This window comes from Chlorocebus sabaeus, chromosome 22, assembly GCF_047675955.1.
Source record: "Chlorocebus sabaeus isolate Y175 chromosome 22, mChlSab1.0.hap1, whole genome shotgun sequence".
Taxonomy (NCBI): Eukaryota; Metazoa; Chordata; class Mammalia; order Primates; family Cercopithecidae; genus Chlorocebus; species Chlorocebus sabaeus.
The window spans coordinates 51,993,284-52,014,453 of NC_132925.1; the positions used below are offsets into that span (position 1 = coordinate 51,993,284).

At 43.9% G+C, this 21,170-nt stretch overlaps 1 protein-coding gene across 2 annotated transcripts; it reads left to right on the forward strand.

Moving 5' to 3' along the window:
• Nucleotides 1-7,270: 7,270 nt before the first annotated feature.
• On the forward strand, nt 7,271-14,921 carry MKRN2OS (MKRN2 opposite strand). Of its 2 annotated transcripts, XM_007985264.3 has the most exons (4): nt 7,271-8,478; nt 11,247-11,296; nt 12,456-12,618; nt 14,465-14,921. In XM_007985264.3, exons 1-4 carry the CDS (start codon nt 8,261-8,263, stop codon nt 14,703-14,705), a joined length of 672 nt encoding a protein of 223 aa, XP_007983455.1. In that variant the 5' UTR covers nt 7,271-8,260; the 3' UTR covers nt 14,706-14,921. The 2 variants fall into 2 exon arrangements, with proteins under 2 accessions (XP_007983455.1, XP_037859457.1); XM_038003529.2 differs by lacking the exon at nt 7,271-8,478 and having other exon boundaries at nt 11,263-11,296; nt 12,475-12,618.
• Nucleotides 14,922-21,170: the final 6,249 nt, after the last annotated feature.

The window sequence follows — 21,170 nt, forward strand, 5'->3', positions numbered from 1 at the left end:
TCTTGCAAAGCTTTCGTTTTCTTTGTGTGCCGGTTTGTCCCTAGATGCAGTTTTCGATGCTATTTCAAACGATATTCCTAAAATTTCCGAATTGCTTGTTGCTTATATGTAGAAATACACTAGATCTTTGTACACTGAGCTGGGATTCAGCTCCATGCTAAATTTTGAATTAATTCTAATGGTTTATTTGTAGGTTGTTATCGATTTTCTACAATCACGCCATCAGCAAATAATGACAATTTTGCTTGCTTTTCATCTTTATATCTTTCTCTTTTCCTTGCTTTATTGCATGCACTGTCTACAGCCTTCAGAATAATGTTAAGAAGTAATAATGGTGTACATCTTATTTTGTTCCTGGAGTCAATGAAAATATTTAATATTTTAATTTAAAATTATTTAATATTTAAGTTTAAAATATTAAACTAATACTTTAATTAAAATGTTAGTCCTATATTTTTTTGAGGCTATCCATTGCCAAGTTAAGTTTCTTTCTAGTTTTCTTAGCATTTTTATCGTGAACACATCTTGACTTTTATCACTTTTTTTTTTTTTTTTTGCATGAACTGAGAAACCTATATTGTTTTTCCCTTTTATACTGGTAATGTATTGAATTATACTGATTGATTTTTAATGTTAACCCTCTCCAATTGCTCAGGATAAACCCCACATGACCATGATATATTTTCTATAAATCATCTATTTGTTAAAAATTGTGTTTCGAATTTTTGCATCCTTGTGTGTGAGAGATATTAGTCCGTAGAGTTCCTTTCTTATAATGTCCATGCCAAGGGTTGGTATCTGGGATATGCTGGTCTCATAAAATGAGTTTGGAAGTCTTTCTTTTCTACTCTCTGGAAACATCTGTGTAATATGGGTATTAATTTTTCCCTTAAATGTCTGGAAGAATTTACTATGGAAGCCACCTCAGCCTGCAGTTTACTGTGCATGAAGATTTTTTTTTTTTTTTTTGGAGACAGGGTCTCACTTTGTCATCACCCAGGCTGGGGTGCCATGGTGCGATCTTGGCTCACTGCAGCCTCTACCTCCTGGTTTCAGCCCCTCAAGTAGCTGGGACTACAGGTGTGCGCCAGGCACGCTCCACCACTCCTGGCCAATTTTCGTATTTTTTGTAGACAGGAGATCTCACTATGTTGCTCAGGCTGGTTTCAAACTCCTGAGCTCAAGCAATTTGCCCACGTCGGCTTCCCAAAGTGCTAGGATTACAGGCGTGAGCCACCACGCCCAGCCTGCAGGAAGATTTTTAATTAAAGATTTAAATGTGGGGCATGGTGGGTGGCTCACACCTGTAATCCCAAAACTTTGGGAGGCCTAGGCAGGTGGATCACCTGAGGTCAAGAGTTCAAGACCAGCCTGGCCAACATGGAGAAACCCCAACCCTACTAAAAATACAACGTTAACCAGGTGTGGTGGCGCATGCCTGTAATCCCAGTTACTCAGGAGACTGGGACAGGAGAATTGCCTGAACCTGGGAGGCAGAGGTTTTGGTGAGCCGAAATGGCACCATTGCACTCCAGCCTGGGTAACAGAGCGAGACTGCATCTTAAAAATAAATAAATAAATAAATAAATATAAAAAGTAAAAAAATTGAAAAGATCTCATTGCTTTCTTATATATAAAACCATTTGGATTTCATTTTTTATGGCAGTTTTGGAAAGCTTTTTTTTTTTTTTGAGATAGAGTCTCGCTGTGTTGCTCAGGCTGAAGTGCAGTGGCATGATCTCAGCTCACTGCAACCTCTGCCTCCAGGGTTCAAGCAATTCTCTGCCTCAGCCTCCCAAGTAGCTGGGATTACAGGCACCCACCATGGCTAATTTTTTGTATTTTTAGTAGAGACGGTGTTTCACCATCTTGGCCAGGCTGGTCTTGAACTCCTAACCTAGTGATTCACCTGCCTCGGCCTCCCAAAGTGCTGGGATTACAGGCGTGAGTCACTGCGCCCGGCCTTCTTTGTTTTTTGTATCGGAGCATTTAGTCCATTTACACTAAATGTAATATAGTTGGATTTAAATGTATCCTCTTGATTTTTTTTTCTTTTTTATTTTATTTTTTTTGAGACAGAGTCTCACTCTGTCACCCAGGCTGAAGTGCAGTGGTGTGATCTCAACTCTCTGCAACCTCCACCTCCTGGGTTCAAGCGAATCTCCTGCCTCAGTCTCTGGAATAGCTGGGACTACAGCCATGCGCCAACACGCCAGGCTAATTTTTGTGTTTTTGCATTTTTAGTAGAGACGGGGTTTCACCATATTGGCCAGGCTGGTCTCAAACTCCTGACCTCAGGTGATCTGCCCACCTTGGCCTCCCAAAGTGCTGGGATTACAGGTGTGAGCCACCATGCCTGGCCTTTTTTCTTAATAAATCCTTCATTGAAAGATATTTATTTTCTATTCACACAATCTGTTATTTGTTCTTTTTTTCTCCTTTCATATATTCCTTTGGATTATTTTCCATTATTCAATAGTTTTTTCTTTTTTCTTTTCTTTTTTTTTTTTTTTTTTTGAGATGGAATCTTGCTCTGTTGCACAGACTGGAGTGCAGTGGCACAATCTCAGCTCACCACAGCCTTCGCCTCCCAGGTTTAAGTGATTCTCCTGCCTCAGCCCCCCAAGTAGCTAGAACCACAGATGCGTACCATCACACCCCGGCTAATTTTTGTACTTTTTGTAGAGACAGGGTTTCACTAACTTTTGCCAGGCTGGTCTCAAACTCCTGGCCTCAAGTGATCCACCTGCCTCAGCCTCCCAGAGTGCTGGGACTACAGGCGTGAGCCACTGCACCCATCTTTTTTTTTTTTTTTTTAAATAAAATGTAATGACAGAGGGGTGGTGGTGGTTGTTCTGAGGGTCTTGGCCACTTGCTAGCTGTCAGGGCAGGAGAGTGGCTCCTTGGGTTGGTGAAAGCGGTATGCAACCAAGTCCAAGGGAGACAGGGGCAGGATTTCGCTTCTGTCATGTCCCACTGATGGGTGGATTCCTATGCCATCTGAAAGAATGAACTAGACCTGTATTACTGATACTGTGAAGAAACTGGTTATTTTACCAAGGCTTTGACTGGAATGGTACACTTTGCTTTAAGGAATCAAATGGATGTGTGTCTACTAGGGAATGTATCCGAGTCAGGCAGCAAACTATGTTAGCAGAGGAAGTTGTCTGAGTTACCCAGCCCTAAAATATGTTATCGGTGGCAGGTGTCCGAGTTACTGGCAGTGAATCTGTACAGGCCTGCAGCAACCTCAATTCTTGCCTCCTCACAAGAAAGAATTCGACTGAGGGGCATAAGGCAGAAAAAGAGACTGAGGCAAGTTTTAGAGCAGGAGTGAAAGTTTATTAAAAAGCTTCAGAACAGGAATGAAAAGAAAGTAAAATACACTTGGAAGAGGGCCAAGTGGGCATCTTGGAGGACAAGTGCCTGGCTAGGTTTTAAAAATTTTTTATAGAGATGGGGTCTTGCTATTTTGCCCAGGCTTATTCTATGGGTTTTGACAAATGTGCAATGACACATTATAGTAGTTTCACCACCCTAAAAATTCTCTGTACTCTGCCTATTTATCCCTCCCTTCCCTCAACCACTGGTCTTTTTCCTGTCTCAGCAGTTTTGCCTTTTCCATAGTTTAATATAGTTGGAGTCATACAGTACACAGCCTTTTCAGAGTGGCTTCTTTCATAAGCGATACGCATTTAAGTTTCCTCCATGTCTTTCATGGCTTGATAGCTCGCTTCTTTTGGGCACTGAACAATAGTCTCTTGTCTGGAGGTAGCACAGTTTTTCCATTCACCTGCTGACGGACATCTTGGTTGCTTCCAAGTATTAGCAATTATGAATGAAGCTGCTGTAAACGTCAATGTGCAGGTTTTTGTGTGGACATAGGTTTTCATTAATTTGAGTAAATACCAAAGAGCACAATTTCTGGGTCATACGTAAGAGTTTGTTGAGTTTTGTAATAAACTGGCAGACTATTTTCCAAATCACTATACCATTTTGCATTCCCACCAGCAATGAGAGTTCCTGTTGCTCCACATCCTCTCCAGGGTTTGGTATTCTCAGTGTTTTGGATTTTAGCCATTCTAATAGGTGAGAGTTCATCACTAGAAAACTTGCCCTATAAGAAATACTAAAAGGAGTTCTTCAAGTCAAAATTATAGGGCGCTACCTATAATCCCAGCACTTTGTGAGCCTGACGCAGGATCGCTTGAGCCCGGGAATTCAACACCAGCCTGGGCAACATAACAAGACCCTGTCTCTATAAAAATTAAAATTAAAATATTAGCCAGCTGTGGTGTTATGCATCTGTAGTCCCAGCTGATTGGGAGGCTGAAGTGGGAGGATCCCTTGAGCCCAGAAGTTTGAGGCTGCAATGAGCACTGAGTGTGCCACTGCACTCCAATGTGGGTGACAGAGCAAGACCCTGTCTCAAAAAATAAAATAGGCTGGGTATGGTAGTTCACGACTGTAATACCAGCACTTTGGGAGGCTGAGGCAGGTGGATCACTTCAGGTCAGGAGTTTGAGACCAGCTTGGCCAACAGGGTGAAACCACGTCTCTACTAAAAATACAAAATTAGCTGGGTGCAGTCGTGCATACCTGTAATCCCAGTTACTTGGGAGGCTAAGGCAGGAGAATCGCTTGAACCCAGAAGATGGAAGATGCAGTGAGCCAAGATTGCACCACTGCACTCCAGCCTGGGCAATGGAGCAAGACTTCATCTCATAAATAAATAAATAAATAAATAAATAAAATAGGGCAGGCGTGGTGGCTCACACCTGTAATCCCAACACTTTGGGAGGCCAAGGCAGGCAGATCACGAGGTCAGGAGTTCAAGACCAGCCTGGCCAAAATTGTGAAATCCCGTCTCTATTAAAAATACAAAAAATTAGTCAGGTGTGATGGTGGGTGCCTGTAGCCTCAGCTACTTGGGAGGCTGAGGCAAAGGGATCACTTGAACCTGTGAGGTGGAGGTTGCAGTGAGGCAAGATCACGCCACTGCACTCCAGCCTAGGCAACAGATCCATCTCAAATAAAATAAAATAAAAAATAAAATGCCTTTAAAAAAATTTTAAAAACTACAATTTGTTTTATGTAGTTTTCTGTGCCTATGTTTTATTTTATAATAAGATTTTTTAAGATAGAGACACGGTAAAAAAAAAGGATTGAAGATGCTTGTGTTAAAAAAAATGCTGGTGTATTTAAAATGTTTATTAAAGCATGGTGTCTCAATCCTTTTTCATGAGATTAACAATACCTCTTGGTGTTGGTGTCAGAAAGATTATATTCTCAATTGAAAGTGGCTTGGGTCACTCAAGCAACCTAACAAACAATACCATGTGGTTTATTTATTTATTTGAGACAGAGTTTCGCTCTCTAGCCCAGGCTGGAGTGCAATGGTGCCGTCACAGCTCACTGCAACCTCCACCTCCTGGTTCAAGCAATTCTCCTGTCTCAGCCTCCCGAGTAGCTGGGACTACAGGCATCTGCCACCACGCCCAGCTAATTTTTGTAACTTTAGTAGAGACGGGGTTTCACCATATTGGTCAGGACGGTCTTGAACTCCTGACCTCAGGTGATCCACCTGCCTCAGCCTCCCAAAGTGCTGGGATTACAGGCGTGAGCCACTGCGCCCAGCCATACCATGTGGTTTATATTAATAATGAACAATCTCAGGTCCTTGTCACCTGAGCTGTGTCTAGCTATAACCTCTCTGCCTTCACTGTAACAAGAGAAGGTTGGTTGAAATGATTTCTGAGGTCCTTTCTAGTTCTGTGAGTCTGATGATCATTCTCATGTTATAACACTGAAGGTGCACTTTTTTGCATTTTAGCATACTGTAATTTATTTAAATGTACATTGTCAAATACTTAACTCTCCTGAAGTGCCTTTACCTGCCATGATACCTTCTCTGTGGGTCTCCCCTTTAAGATTGCTTATCTTTGGAACTACAGGCATCAATTGGGCCTTAAAGTGTAGTACAACCAAAATGTGGATTCCCGTGCAATCTGAAAGAATGAACTAGACCTACATTACTGATATTGTGGAAAAGTTTCCAAGATGAGGCAAAAACACAAATTTCAAAACAGTATACAATATAACAATATTGAGAGTTTTTGTTTTGTTCTGTTTTGTTTTAGAGATAGGGTCTCACTCTGTCACCCAGGCTGGAGTGCAGTGGTGTGATCATGGCTCACTGCAGCCAAGACCCCTTGGGCTCAAGCAGTCCTCCCACCTCAGCTTCCCAAGTAGCTGGGACTACAGGTACACACCACCAAATCTGGCTAATTTTTGTATTTTTTGTAGAGATGGAGTCTTGTCATGTTGCCTAGGCTGGTCTTGAAGTCCCCGGGCTCAAGTGCTCCACCTGCCTCAGCCTCCCAAAGTGCTGGGATTATAGGTGTGAGCCACCATACTCAGCCAATATTGAGCTTTTAAAAAACCTAACATACCATTAGTTTTCTCCAGAAAGTAGAATATGGTGGGTGGAAAAATGTTATGTGAGAAAGAAGGGGCATTACTTTTCTTCCGAACATTTTAATGGAATTGCTTAGAATTATTTTATTTATTTATTTATTTATTTAGAGACAGGGTCCCACTTTGTTGCCCAGGCTAGAGCACAGTCGGATGATCTTGGCTCAATGCAGCCTCGAGCCTCAAGCAATCCTCCCATCTCAAGCCACCTGAGTAACTGGGACTACAGGCATACACCACTACACCTAGCTAAAAATTATTTTTAAATTGTACACCCCATCTACCCTGATGTGATTATTGCACATTGTATGCCTGTATCAAAATATCCCATGGAGGCTGGGCGCGGTGGCTCACGCCTGTAATCCCAGCACTTTGGGAGGCTGAGGCAGGAGGATCACCTGAGGTCAGGAGTTTGAGACCAGCCTGGCCAACATGGTGAAACTCCATCTCTATTAAAAGTACAAAAATTAGCTGGGTGTGGTGGCAGACACCTGTAATCCCAGCTACTCAGGAGGCTGAGGCAGGAGAATCACTTGGACCCAGGAGGCAGAGATTGCAGTGAGCCAAGATCACACCACTGCACTCCAGTCTGGGTGACAAGAGTGAGACTCTGTCTCAAAAAAAAAAAAAGAAAAAAGAAAAAAAAGAAAAGTCCCATATACCCTTTAAATATATACACCTATTATGTACCCACAAAAACAAAAAATTTAAAAAATTATTTTAAAATTGAAAAATTATATAGTGCTTGTAATAAAATGCACAGCTTGATGATTTTTCACAAATGGAATACTCCCATATTATTAACACCCAGATAATGAGTCACAACAGCCCTGGACCCGAGAAACCACCTCTGTCCTCTCCCAGTCAGTATCTCCCTCCTGTAACCACTATGCTTATTTCTAACAGGGCTGCTAACTTTTTTAAAAAATCCCCAGAACATTCTGGATGTTATTTTTCTTACAAGCAAAATTACTTTTACAATATAAAATGTCAAAATAAAATAGCCTTAAATTAAGGATTTATTTATGCAACAACAAATGATTTAACCAATTCTGGGAACACAAAAATAAAGGTCAGTCTCCAATTCCAAGAAGCTCACAGACTAATGGGAGAAACAAAACTAAATGATTAAACAACAGTTCTAGGCTCAGTGCAGTGGCTCATGCCTGTAATTCCAGCACTTTGGGAGGCTGAGGCAGGCGGATCACTTGAGGTCAGGAGTTCGAGTCCAGCCTGGCCAACATGGTGAAACCCCCATCTCTACCAAAACACAACAATTAGCTGGGTATAGTGGTGTGCGTCTGTAGTCCCAGCTACTTGGGGAGGCTGAGGGGGGAGAATCATTTGAACCTGGGGGTGAAGGTTGCAGTGAGCCAAGATCGTGCCACTGCACTCCAGCCTGGGTGACAGAGTGAGACCCTGTCTCTAAATAAATAAATAACAGAGTTCTGACAGAAATATGAATCCAGCGCTGCCACTGCAAGGGAAGACTAGGGGAAGCTGAGAAAGATTTCACAGAAAAGTGAGGCTTTAAATGATGAATAGGAGCTGGCAGTTATCGGTTACCATAAACAATGGAAATAAACAAATAGAAACTAGCTCTTTAAGAAAGTCTATGGGGAGGCCTGGCTACTGGTTAATCCTATCTGGTTTGGCTTCTGAAGCCATCAGTCAGGATGACATCACCACTGATCAGGTTCCTTGGGGCGGTGTGTGTTTGCCAGGTGTATAATGAGGAAAAGGAAGTCTCCGGAAACCTCCCCTGGCATCCCAGAAGGCGAAAGCTATGCACTGCGCAGAGGCTGGGAAGGCTTTAATTAAATTCAACCACTGTGAGAAATACATCTACAGCTTCAGTGTGCCCCAGTGCTGCCCTCTCTGCCAGCAGGACCTGGGCTCGAGGAAGCTGGAGGACGCACCTGTTAGCATCGCTAATCCATTTACTAATGGACATCGAGAAAAATGTTCATTCCACCTGAGACCAACTCAGGGAACATTTCTTAGGTACAGTGTTTTTAAAGTGTTAAATTGCATTGTGCAAACTTTTCCTTCTGTTTTAGTCACTAAAATTTCCTTAATATATAATGTGTGAGGTTTGGTGGACAATTTTTTCAGCTTTGACCTTAAATCCTGAGATGCAGGCCTACTGGCTTCAAAAAATTGATGGTGTGCATATGTTCCTGCAGTGATAAGTGCAAGAATATATGTGGAATATATAAGGAGTAAAATCGCTCATATGATTTTCAGAGAGAAAAACATTGCTCAGAGGCTAACCGGGAAAATGACCCAGTAGCTAATATCTAAATAATACCTTTACTGCCAGTTAATTTGTAGTTTCAGTGACAAACAGGTTCAATATACCGGGCCTGATGAACTGGCACTTACAGACTATTTTGTATGGAGGCAAATTAAATTGAAGACTAGAACTGATCTATTTCCATTGTAGACACCACCTGGCTTTAAGAACAAATTCAGTTCTCTCTTGCTGAGAGTGCTGGTATAAACAAAAAGGATGAATTAGAAAGCAAAAGAAAGGATTATACTTTTTTTTTTTTTTTTCCCTGAGACAGAGTTTCGATCTTGTTGCCCAGGCTGGAATGCTATGGTGTCTCAGTTTACTGCAATCTCCACCTCCTGGGTTCAAGTGATTCTCTCGCCTCAGGCTCCCGAGTAGCTGGGACTACAGGCGCTCGCCACCACACCTGGCTAATTTTTGCATTTTTAGTAGAGATGGGTTTCACCATGTTGACCAGGCTGGTCTCAAACTCCTGACCCCAGGTGATCCACCCGCCACAGCCTCCCAGAGTGCTGAGATTAGAGGCATCAGTCACTGTGCCCGGCCAGGTTTATATTTTATTGTCCCCGTGGAGTTTACCAATAGGATTAGGATCGGCCCAGAGTAGACCAGGCTTTAGGAGAGCATGGGTCATAGAATGTTGGTGTATGCCTTAGGAAACATGTTCAGCTCCTGTGTATCATTAGTCTAATGCTCCCTAGAGTTCACCCTCCTAACTTGCCTGTCCCCTCAAGAGTGCTGGTTTCGAATAAGAAAACGGGAGTTGACTACTCACCTTCCTGCCTACTAACTTCCTTAATCAATTTCCTTCTGGTCCCCATGAGGATGAAACGAACCAACATATGTAAACGGTTTTGGTCATCCTGTTAGGTGCTAAACAGACAGCATCCCTGGGCCTTGCTCAGGGAGGCAGCCAATGCAGAGAGGACATTACAGGCTGGGGCACCATAAAGCCCCTGATGCCTATCCTGGTTCTTCTAACCAGCTCCAAGTGTCTCCGGTTCCTTATCTGTAAAACAAAGACTAATTTTTTTTTTTTTTTTTGGAGACAGGGTCTTCCTCTGTTGCCCAGGGTGGAGTGCAGTAGTGCAATCTCAGGTCACTGCCACTTCCGCCTCCTGGGTTCAAGCAATTCTCGTGTCTCAGTCATCCGAGTAGCTGGGATTACAGGTGCCCTCCACCACACCCAGCTAATTTTTGTATTTTATTTTTTAGTACAGACGAGGTTTCACAATGTTGTCCAGGCTGGTCTTGAACTCCTGGTCTCATATGACCTGCCCACCTCAGCATCCTAAAGTGCTGGGATTACAGGCTTGAGGCACCACGCCTGGTCTAATTTTTAATCTTAAAAATTAAATAATTTCAATAAAAATATTGAAGATGATGATCCTGGCACCTATTATTCTGTTTCCTTGGGGCAACTTCACAGCCCTGAACAGCAGGTATAGCTACCAGGGAAGGCTATCTGGACTTAACACAAATGGTAAGCACATAGTAGGTTTAGCAACAGGGTATATAAGCCTGTCCCAAGCTCCTTCCCATCCTGTTCTTTTCATGTTCACTTCAGACCCTAACAACAAAGCCTGGTAGAACCTTCATTTGATCCTAATCAGAATCATGAAGCCCAAACTGTTTTGGGGTTTTGTTTTTGAGAATCAGGGTCTCTGTCGCTGAGGCTGGAGTGCAGTGGCACAATCATAGCTCACTGCGGCCTTGAATTCCTGGGCTCAAGTGATCCTCCCAACTCAGTCTCCCAAGTAGCTGGGACTACAGGCAAGAGTCACCATGCCTGGCTCTCCCCCTACTTGTATTTTTTGTTTTTGAGACAGTCTTACTCTGTCATTCAGGCTGGAGTGCAGTGACACAATCTCTGCTTACTGCAACCTCCGCCTCACGAGTTCAAGAAATTCTCATGCCTCAGCCTCCCAAGTAGCTGGGATTACAGGCACGTGCCACCATGCCCAGTTTTGTACTTTTAGTAGAAACAGGTTTTCACATGTTGGCTAGGCTGGTCTTGAACTCCTGGCCTCAAGAGATCCTCCCATCTCAGCCTTCCAAAGTGCTGGGATTACAGGCGTGAGCCATTGCACCCAGCTGGCTCTATTTATTTTCTTAGACAGAGTCTCGCTCTATCGCCCAGGGTGGAGTGCAGTGGTGCGATCTTGGCTCACTGCAATCTCCACCTCCCGGGTTCAAGCGATTCTTGTGCCTCAGCCTCCTGAGTAGCTGGGATCACAGATGCACAATGACACGCCTGGCTAATTTTTGTATTTTTAATAGAGATGGGGTCTCGCCACGTTGGCCAGGCTGGTGTCAAACTCCTGGATTCAAGTGATCCCCCCACCTTGGCCTCCCAAAATGCTGGAATTATAGGTTTGAGCCACTGTGCTCGGGTTCCTCCTACTTTAAATGCCAATTCTTCATGCCAAACACACACAAACCAGAAAAAAAAAAACCAAAACCTTGTTTCTTTCAGGGAGTATGATGGAAGGTCTGATCTTCATGTTGGAATAACTAACACAAATGGTAAGTGCAGTTCTGTAGCTTAAAAAACCCCCACTACCCAGTAAAAGGAAAGCAGTATTTGTGGAGATTTGATTATGGCAACATCTAATGAATGATTCCATTGTTCACTGGGTTCTTCTACTGCACCATGAGGTGGGCATTGCCCCCAAATGAGAAATATTTGACTTTATGGCAAATTATTACTAACAATATGAAATATTTGAAAGCTCTTTAATGTTTTCTCAGTGAAGAGCCTCACAAACCTGAAAAATTTTTATTGATTTTTAAAAGAAGGAATAGATGTCCAGTGAGACTGACTTGCCCGAGACCTCGTATCTTGTGTCCGAACCAGAATTTGGAACCAGGCCCTCTGACTTCCAATCCTATGCTCAGCTGACTACCACTGGGTCCCCACATTCTAGGGACTTCAGGAGTAAAGCAGGATGTGGTGGGGCCTGCAGTGTTTTTCTTTTCTTTTTTTTTTTTTTTTTAAAGGAAAGTGAAGATTAAACAAAACTGTTCCTTTGGCCACCTATAGCTCTGAGGGCAGTGTGTGCAACCTTTCAGCCAGAAGCTTTCTTATCTGCAGGAAAAGGGCCTGGATGCAGCCACCTGCAGGATATGTAGCCTGGATATGGTGAGGCAGGTGAGGCACCTAGCCAGGCCTCACAGGTGAAGTCTAATAACAGCCTTTCCTTACCCACTGAGGCAAGAGAAAGTGACACTGATCAGAAATCCAGAACGGTTCTGAACTTAGTTACCCACAAGAACAGTCATACTCACCACTCATCTTTAGCAGGTGGACATTTATTCTTGATTTAAGGAGACAAGATTGACCCACTGGTAAATACAGAACTTCAATAAAAATATTGGAGATGATGATCCTGGTACCTATTGTCTCTGTTTCCTGGGGGCAACTTCACAGCCCTGAACAGCAGGTAGAGCTAGAACTGAGTTTCTCTCAAGGAAATGATTGCTGCTAACAGGGAAGGTTACATAAACCCCTCCCTGACTCCAGGCAAATCTAAATCTCATTAGGCGGAAGAAAGATTCTATAACCTCCACCCTGGATTTATATTATGTAAAGTTACCACATGGCTACTGTCATTTTCTGATGTCCCTTTTTCACAGAGGTGTGTGTCTCCTTGAGGCTCCACATGACTTTGGTTTTGATTTGCAGGGGTTGTGTATAATTACAGCGCACATGGTGTCCAGCGAGATGGAGCAGGGTGGGAACAGAGCATAAGCATCCCATTACTGCAGCCCCACATGTATGGAATGATGGAGCAATGGGACAAGTACCTGGAAGACTTCTCCACCTCGGGGACCTGGCTGCCTCACAGGTACACAACTGCAAATGCTGCACCCTCGCTGGCACTCACATGCTATGCAAGTGGGATCCCCGTGTGGCCTCAGCTCACAGAGGACTCCGCAGCATTTAGCTTCACGTTGAGCCGATACAGAGATATTAACATCGCTAACAGAATTTAAACAGGGGTTGAACTACTCTAGATTTTCTGCAGTTGGGTCAGCACATACATATAACAAAACTACAGTGTTTTAAGAGCTGAAAGGACTAGAATCTGTATTCAGTTATTTCAGTTGTGTGACAAGGTATTTTTACACATACATAGCAAGTCACGATATATTTCTTTAAAACAAAAATTTAAAAAAACAATATTCAGGCTGGGTACGGTGGCTGTCACCTGTATTCCTAGCACTTTGGGAGACTGAGGCAGGTGGATCACCTGAGGTCAGAAGTTCGAGACCAGCCTGGACAACATGGTAAAACCCCATCTCTATTAAAAATACAAAAATTAGCCAGGCGTGGTGGCGGACATCTGCAGTCCCTACTTGGGAGGCTTGGGCAGGAGAATCACTTGAACCCAGGAGGTGGAGGTTGCAGTGAGCTGAGATCACGTCATTGCACTCCAGCCTGGGCAACAGAGTGAGACTCCGTCTCAAAAAAAGAAAAACAAAACAGAACAAAAAACACCAAAAACCAATGTTCAAAATGTAAAAGCTTCTTTTTTGTAATTTTAGCAATTTCAAGTTAATTTCTCACTCTCAACATTTTTTTTTTTGAGACGGAGTCTTGCTCTGTAGCCCGGGCTGGAGTGCAGTGGCCGGATCTCAGCTCACTGCAAGCTCCGCCTCCCGGGTTCACGCCATTCTCCTGCCTCAGCCTCCGGAGTAGCTGGGACTACAGGCGCCCGCCACCTCGCCCGGCTAGTTTTTTGTATTTTTAGTAGAGACGGGGTTTCACCGTGTTAGCCAGGATGGTCTCGATCTCCTGACCTCGTGATCCGCCCGTCTCGGCCTCCCTAAGTGCTGGGATTACAGGCTTGAGCCACCGCGCCCGGCCCTCACTCTCAACATTTTATAAGATGTATAGCATATTTGTGGATTTATTTTGAGGTTTCCCTTGAAATAAGTTTGGATACTATGGAATATCATAAAACTCATATGGAATTCCATCTCTGAAATCCAGAAGTTCAATGAGTTCCCCAAATTGGTAGTTAACTTGCAACTGAGTAACCACTCTGAACATCTGGGTGAATCTATGCCAATCTGCAGCAAGCAGATGCCCAGAGACCATCCCCCAGAATTACATGAAGCCCAAAACAATCTGGGCTTCATGATTCTGATTAGCATCAAATGAAGGTTCTGCCAGGCTTTGTAGTTAGGGTTTGAAGTGAACATGAAAAGAATAGGATAGGAAGGAGCTTGTAGGTGAAACATTATAATTGAAGCTTGGGACAGGCTTATATACCCTATTGCTAAATCTCCTATGCACCCAGGCTGGAGTACAGTGGTGCGATCTTGGCTTACTGCAATCTCTGCCTCCTGGGTTCAAACAATTCTCCTGCCTCAGCCTCCTAACTAGCTGGGACCACAGTCGTGCACCACCATGCCCAGCTAACTTTTGTATTTTTTGTAGAGACAGGGTTTCACCTTGCTGGCCAGGCCAGTTTCGAACTCCTGACCTCAAGTGATCCTCCCACTTTGGGCTCCCAAAGTGCTGGGATTACAGTGTGAGCCGCTGCACCTGGCCTGAAGTGCACATCTTGAAGCTTCTTAACCACATGAACCAGCAGAGGCCTTGCTTGCTGAGGCACCTGATGGGTAGCTTCACGGCCTGTTCCTGAGCAGCCTTTTCTTCTCAACACCCTTGTTCTCTTTCGTAAGGTATGAAGAAGACCACCACAACTGCTACACTTACACACTCACGTTCATTAACTGCGTTCTGATGGCAGAAGGTAGACAGCAACTGGACAAGAGTGAATTTACGGAGAAGTACGTACTCCCGCGGACAAGGCTGGCGTCCAAGTTCATCACACTCTACCGGGCGATATGGGAGCATGGCTTCTATGTCACTGACTGTCCCCAGCATGAGGCACAACCCCCTGAGGGTAGTGGTTTGTGCTGAGAACTATGTTAAGTGCAGCCTGGGCGTTGGGGGTAAGGTGGTTGCTACCTTTAATCAGTACTATGGATTTCTAAATGCATTTAACTGTGGTTAATAAAAACGTGTATGGGCCAGGTGTGGTGGCTCACGCCTGTAATCCCAGCACTTTGGGAGGCTGAGGCGGGTGGGTCACCTGAGGTCGGGAGTTCGAGACCAGTGTGACCAACATGGAGAAACCCCATCTCTACTAAAAATATAAAATTAGCCGGACATGGTGGCGCATGCCTATAATCTCTGCTACTAGGGAGGCTGAAGCAGGAGAATCACTTGAACCCGGGAGGTGAAGGTTGCGATGGGTTAAGATCATGCCATTGCACTCCAGTCTGGCAAGAGTGAAACTCCATCTCAAAAAAAATAAATAAATAAAAAATAAAAACGTGTATGGCTTCCCTTCAAGCATATGTCAGTTTACTACATCGTAAGACTTTATAAAATAAAAATTGCCCCAGATTTTAAAAATTGTATGTATTAAAACAAAATTATTTTCTTATCAATGAAGTTTTTTTTTTTTTTTTTTTGAGACGGAGTCTGGCTCTGTCGCCCAGGCTGGAGTGCAGTGGCCGGATCTCAGCTCACTGCAAGCTCCGCCTCCCGGGTTTACGCCATTCTCCTGCCTCAGCCTCCCGAGTAGCTGAGATTACAGGCGCCTGCCACCTCGCCCGGCTAGTTTTTTGTATTTTTTTTTAGTAGAGATGGGGTTTCACCATGTTAGCCAGGATGGTCTCGATCTCCTGACCTCGTGATCCGCCCGTCTCGGCCTCCCAAAGTGCTGGGATTACAGGCTTGAGCCACCGCGCCCGGCCGAGGTTTTTAAACTAAGAATCCATTTACAGCAAAAAGTGGCAGCACATTTTATTCGCAGAGCAATGAAAATTATTCCTATAAATGAATGTGAACTGAACAAATTCACCTTCCAATGTGCATGCAGAAAGCGGGGATGTGAAGACAGCAAGGTGGGTGAAACACAAGTCATGAGGTAATGAGTACTTTCCCCTCGTGGTTTTTACTTTAAAAGCACATGCTAAGGGCCGGGTGCAGTGGCTCATGTCTGTACTCTCAGCACTTTGGGAGTCCGAGGCGGGCAGATCACGAGGTCAGGAGTTTGAGTTTAGCCTGGCCAACATGGTGAAACCCCATCTCTACTGAAAATACAAAAATTAGCTGGGCGTGGTGGTGACTGCCTGTAATCCCAGCTGCTTGGGAGGTTAAGGCACGAGATTCGCTTAAACCCAGGAGGCAGAGGTTGCAGTGAGCCAAGATTGCAGCATGGGACTCCAGCCTGGACGACAGAACAAAACTACATCTCAAGAAAAAAAAAAAAAAAGCCCATGGTAAGCTCATGATAGTGAACAACAGTAAAACAAAACCAAAACCCCTCAGAATCTAAATCAGGAAATGGTTACTCCTTTTAAATGAGCTCTTCTGAGTCTATGTGCACAAACGAGCCCAGCGACGCCTCAAATCAGTAAAATTCCAGCCTGTGTCCATTTCATTTTGCCTGACCCAACACATGGAGGTTCGGGGGTTGGGTCTGTGCCACAAAGCACTTCCTCTGCCCACTGAAAAGGCAGAGTTCAGAAAGGACACGAAGAGAGGGTTATCTTCTTTCTCTGATACTTTCACAGGAGGACGCTGGGGAAACTGGGATGAGAAACTGTAAAGAAATGAGGTGACTTTCAACAAGAATGTTGGAGTTTGTGTACTGAAAGAATCATTGAACTTCAAAAGGCCAACAGGCAAAACATTCCCGAATTCCTCTTTGGAAACTTCTTCCAGAACTCGGTTGTTTTTGACCAAATGTGATGTACTACTTCACTTAATCCCCAGTCTTGGTACCAACTGGTGTCTAATTTCCAAAAATCAAACCCATCTTAAAGGTACCAATAACTGCCTCGTGTTAAAATAACTTAGGGGAAAGCCATTATACCAAGATGGATCCAACACCCAGTTCCATACTAAACAAAACTTAAGCTCAGCCAATCCTAAATGGCCAACTGAACATTAGTTACACAATCAGATACTTGCCACTGGGATAACCTAAATAAGACAACTGCTCAAACTTTAACCAACCAACTTCTCTCCTGTGCCTCCTCACACACCCTCTAAAAGCCTCCCTTCACACCCTTCCTCAGGAGCCTGAACCACTTCGGTTTTGGTGTGGCTTGATTCACGAATGGCTGTCTGCTCAAATAAACTTAAACGTGCTTTATCCTTTAACATCAGTAATAAAGATATTCAGAAAACTTGCTACAGATCCTTAAAGCTTGTTTCCAAAGAGGCATTTAGTCCATGTTTCAGCACAGCTAACTTCAGTGGGAAAGAATGCACGGCAAAGCAACATTTGCATTTACAAGCTCAGGTACTTTCCTTCATATACAAAACTGCCCGCCCAGAATTGGATACCATTTTAAGCAGAACTATGACTGGTATTCCCTGGTGTTCAAGAAGTCAACAAAACCCCAGAGGGTAAAGATGAAAGAATTCCAATCTGCCCTCATTTCTTCACATTTTATACTAGGATTCAGCTTCTCTAGTCTAATTCTTTACTCATTATTAGTAGTAACAGCAGCTGCAGTTAATGAGTATTCATAAAGGACTCCACACCACAAGAAACACTTATTCTTCCTTGTCAATCCTCAAGACCATCCTCTGAGGTGGGTCCTAACATTATGCCTCTTTTATAGATGAAAAGGGAAATTGAGGAAATGACTTGTCCAAAGCCATACAGTGGCAAAACTGGGGTTCAAACCAGGGTTCGACCACAAAAGCTGTGCCCGTAACCCCTGCGCCACACTGCAGTGGTCAAGAGGACAACCCCAGCAAATGGAAAGGGGCCGGCTGTACCTAGTACGTGCAGAAACTGGGTCAATACTTCGCCATCATTAGAGAAGAAAAAGGAGAAAATCAGGATTTGCTTTTATCAACATTCAAACACAGAAAGGCGGTAAACAATGAGTCAGCTAAAATAATTAAGAAATGCCTATTTCATGCTAATTTCCCTTAGGGGCTGCAGCTCTTTTCTTTTTCATTTAATTTTCTTGGAGACAGGGTCTTTCTCTGTTGCCCAGGCTGGAGTCCGGAGGCACAATCACAGCTTATTGCAGCCGCAACCTCCTGGGCTCAGGCAATTTCCCCACCTCAGCCTTCCCAGTGGCTGGGACTACAGGTGCATGCTACCACATCCAGATAGTTTTAAAAATTATTTGTAAAGACAGGGTCTCACTATGTTGCCCAGGCTGTTCTCAAGTGATCCTCCCACTTAAGCCTCCCAAAGTGCTGGGATTCTCACCCCTTAATTTTCAAGAAAGGCTTTAGATGGTCCCCATTCTCTATTTTAGGGGGTGCTCTCCAACCTGGAGGTGACATTGGCAAGAGCTGGCCTCATATTTCTTTTCTCTCACTTCAGGCTATGAATTCCTTTTTTTTTTTTTTTTTTTTTTTTTTTTTGAGATGGAGTTTTGCTCTTGTTGCCCAGGCTGTAGTCAGTGGTGTGATCTCGGCTTACTGCAACCTCCACCTCCCGGGTTCAAGCGATTCTTCCTGAGTAGCTGTGATTACAGGCGCCCGCCACCACATCTGGCTAATTTTTTGTATTTTTAGTAGAGACAGGGTTTCACCATGGTGGCCATGCTGGCTTTTGAACTCCTGGCCTCAAGCAATCCACCTGTCTCAGCCTCCCAAAGTGCTAGGATTACAGGCATGAGCCACCGTGCCTGGCCCCCTCCTCTTAATAAGACCACATACCAATCTATAGGTTTTGCCCCTAATAAAGGAAATCAGTTACTGATTTACACCAACAGATGGCAATGTTGCTCAGTCCGTAGAATTATGAACTGAGACTCCTTCGATTAAGTTTCCTTTATCATATCAGCTAAATGCTAACTGAAGCGGCAGGCAGACTCAGCACTGGCAGCAACTCTGTTCCCCAGATGAAATCCCAAGTTTCTTCCCAGCACCTCCCGAGATGTGCTTCTTCACTCCATGGTTCAGCACTCCCCGGAGCACACATCTGGGACTCCATCAATGTTCACGGGATGACCACCGGGATCCTTTTCACAGTAAGTGCCGAAGTGTTTCCTGTCTGAAAGACTAGAATGGTCTATACAAAGGTAATTTTCCAAAGCCTCTACAGCATGCATGAATTACTCCTAGAACCAGGAAAACCTACCAACCACTATTAAAAAAACCCAAAAACCAAAATAAATAAACACCTCCCAATGGCTGCATCTAGCTCCCTGTGTACAGCAGGTGCTTACTACAGTATTGCCTCTCCTCCCAGTCTCCTCAGCTGTCTTTACTACTTTACCTCCAACTATTTTTCTATCACCTCCTTCCCCTCCACTGCCTCACCTACCAGGGCATAAAATAGGCTTTTCACTTCCTAGTGAAAATAAGGATGGCAAGGCTTAACTTTGTCTGAAAGGGGAAAAGTACACCTATTATGTGCCAGACCCTTTTGTATGTCATCTCATTTCATTTAGTCTGCAAAGCAAACTCAGGAGGTGGTAATTATCCTCATTTTACTGTTGAAACCAAGGCTCAGAGTGATCAAGCAACATTCCTTTAGGTTACCACTGTTTTCCCAGTGGTGGTTTAAAATGTGGACTCAAGTTTTCTGATTCTACTTTAGCAGAATGTGCCATTTAAAAGTTAGGAAAATCCCAGCACTTTGGGAGGCCAAGGCAGGCAGATCACCTGAGGTCAGGAGTTCCAGACCAGTCTGGCCAACATGGTGAAACCCTGTCTCTAGTAAAAATACAAAAAGTAGCTGGGCAGGGTGGCAGGCACCTGTAATTCCAGCTACTCGGGAGGCTGAGGCAGGAGAATCTCTTGAACTCGGGAGGTGGAGGTTGCAGTGAGCCAAGATCTCACCACTGCACTCTAGCCTGGGCAACGAGCAAAACTCCGTCTCACACACACACACAAAGTTAGGAAGAACGTTTGCCTTTGAAATACTGTTTATGAAAATATAAAGACTCTAAAAATTTTAAATGACAGAAACTTTTCACTTAAAAGAGATCATACTTGCAATAAAAATATTGCCTCCTAGTTTAACCATTTTACAAATATGATTTTTACATCACGTAAAAAGCATCCCTATATTTCACACAATTAGATAGACTCAAATTTTCCAGTTTTAAGATCAACTTTAGAAATGGGCCTCGGTTATAGTGTTAGGGGAGTTAACATTCATGGGATGATTATTCAAGTCTGTAATGAGATTTTAAAAATTCAGTTCAGTTAGTAAAATCATACATGGGAGGTGGGTGGTGGGAGGAGAGAAAATTTCTTTCTTTTTATTTATTTTTATTTTTTTATTTTTTTTTGAGACGGAGTCTAGCTCTGTCGCCCAGGCTGGAGTGCAGTGGCCGGATCTCAGCTCACTGTAAGCTCCGCCTCCCGGGTTTACGCCATTCTCCTGCCTCAGCCTCCCGAGTAGCTGGGACTACAGGCGCCGCCACCACGCCCGGCTAGTTTTTTTTTGTATTTTTTAGTAGAGACGGGGTTTCACCGTGTTAGCCAGGATGGTCTCGATCTCCTGACCTCGTGATCCGCCCGTCTCGGCCTCCCAAAGTGCTGGGATTACAGGCTTCAGCCACCGCGCCCAGCCAATTTCTTTCTTTTTAATCCAAGTACTTCTCCACAAGGGTGAAAATAAGAACCACATTCAAGTTAATAGAATTTTTTTTTTCTTAAAAAAATTATCAATTTAAAGTTATCAATAAGTAACAATGAAACTTCAGGTTTTTTTTTTTTTTTTTTTGGATGGAGTCTCACTCTGTTCCCCCAGGCTAGAGTGCAGTGGCGTGATCTGGGCTCACTGCAACCTCCACCTTCTAGGTTCAAGTGATTCTCCTGCCTCAGCCTCCTAAGAAGCTGGGATTACAGGCGCCACTACCATGCCCAGCTAATTTTTTTTTTTTTTTTTTGTATTTTTAATAGAGACAGGGTTTCACCGCATTGGCCAGGCTGGTCTCGAACCCCTGACCTGGAGTGATCCACCTACCCTGGCCTCCCAAAGCGCTGGGATTACAGTGCTTTTTGAGCTCTCCTTTACCCACACAACCACATGATTAGGTAAACAACATTAGCCACATGCTAGAAATAAGAAAACTGAAGTTATCAAGGGCAAGTAAATTGCCCAGGGCACACTACCACAGGGAAGCAGAGCTGAGATTTGAAGCGTTCCTTTCTAGAAGGTTCATTTCACTACCCAGTTTTCAGAATTCTCTCTGGGGAATTAAAAGCCAAGCACCACACACTGCACCAAGGTTCTTACCCTTAGATCCATAGGTGGTCGTCATGGAATCTTTCTGATGCTGTTTTCAAAATCACAGGCACAACCAGTAAGTAAGGGGGCCTCAGGCTGCACCCCATCCCTGAGGTAGAGGACTGTGTGGGAGCACAAAGCTGGCCCTGCCTGAT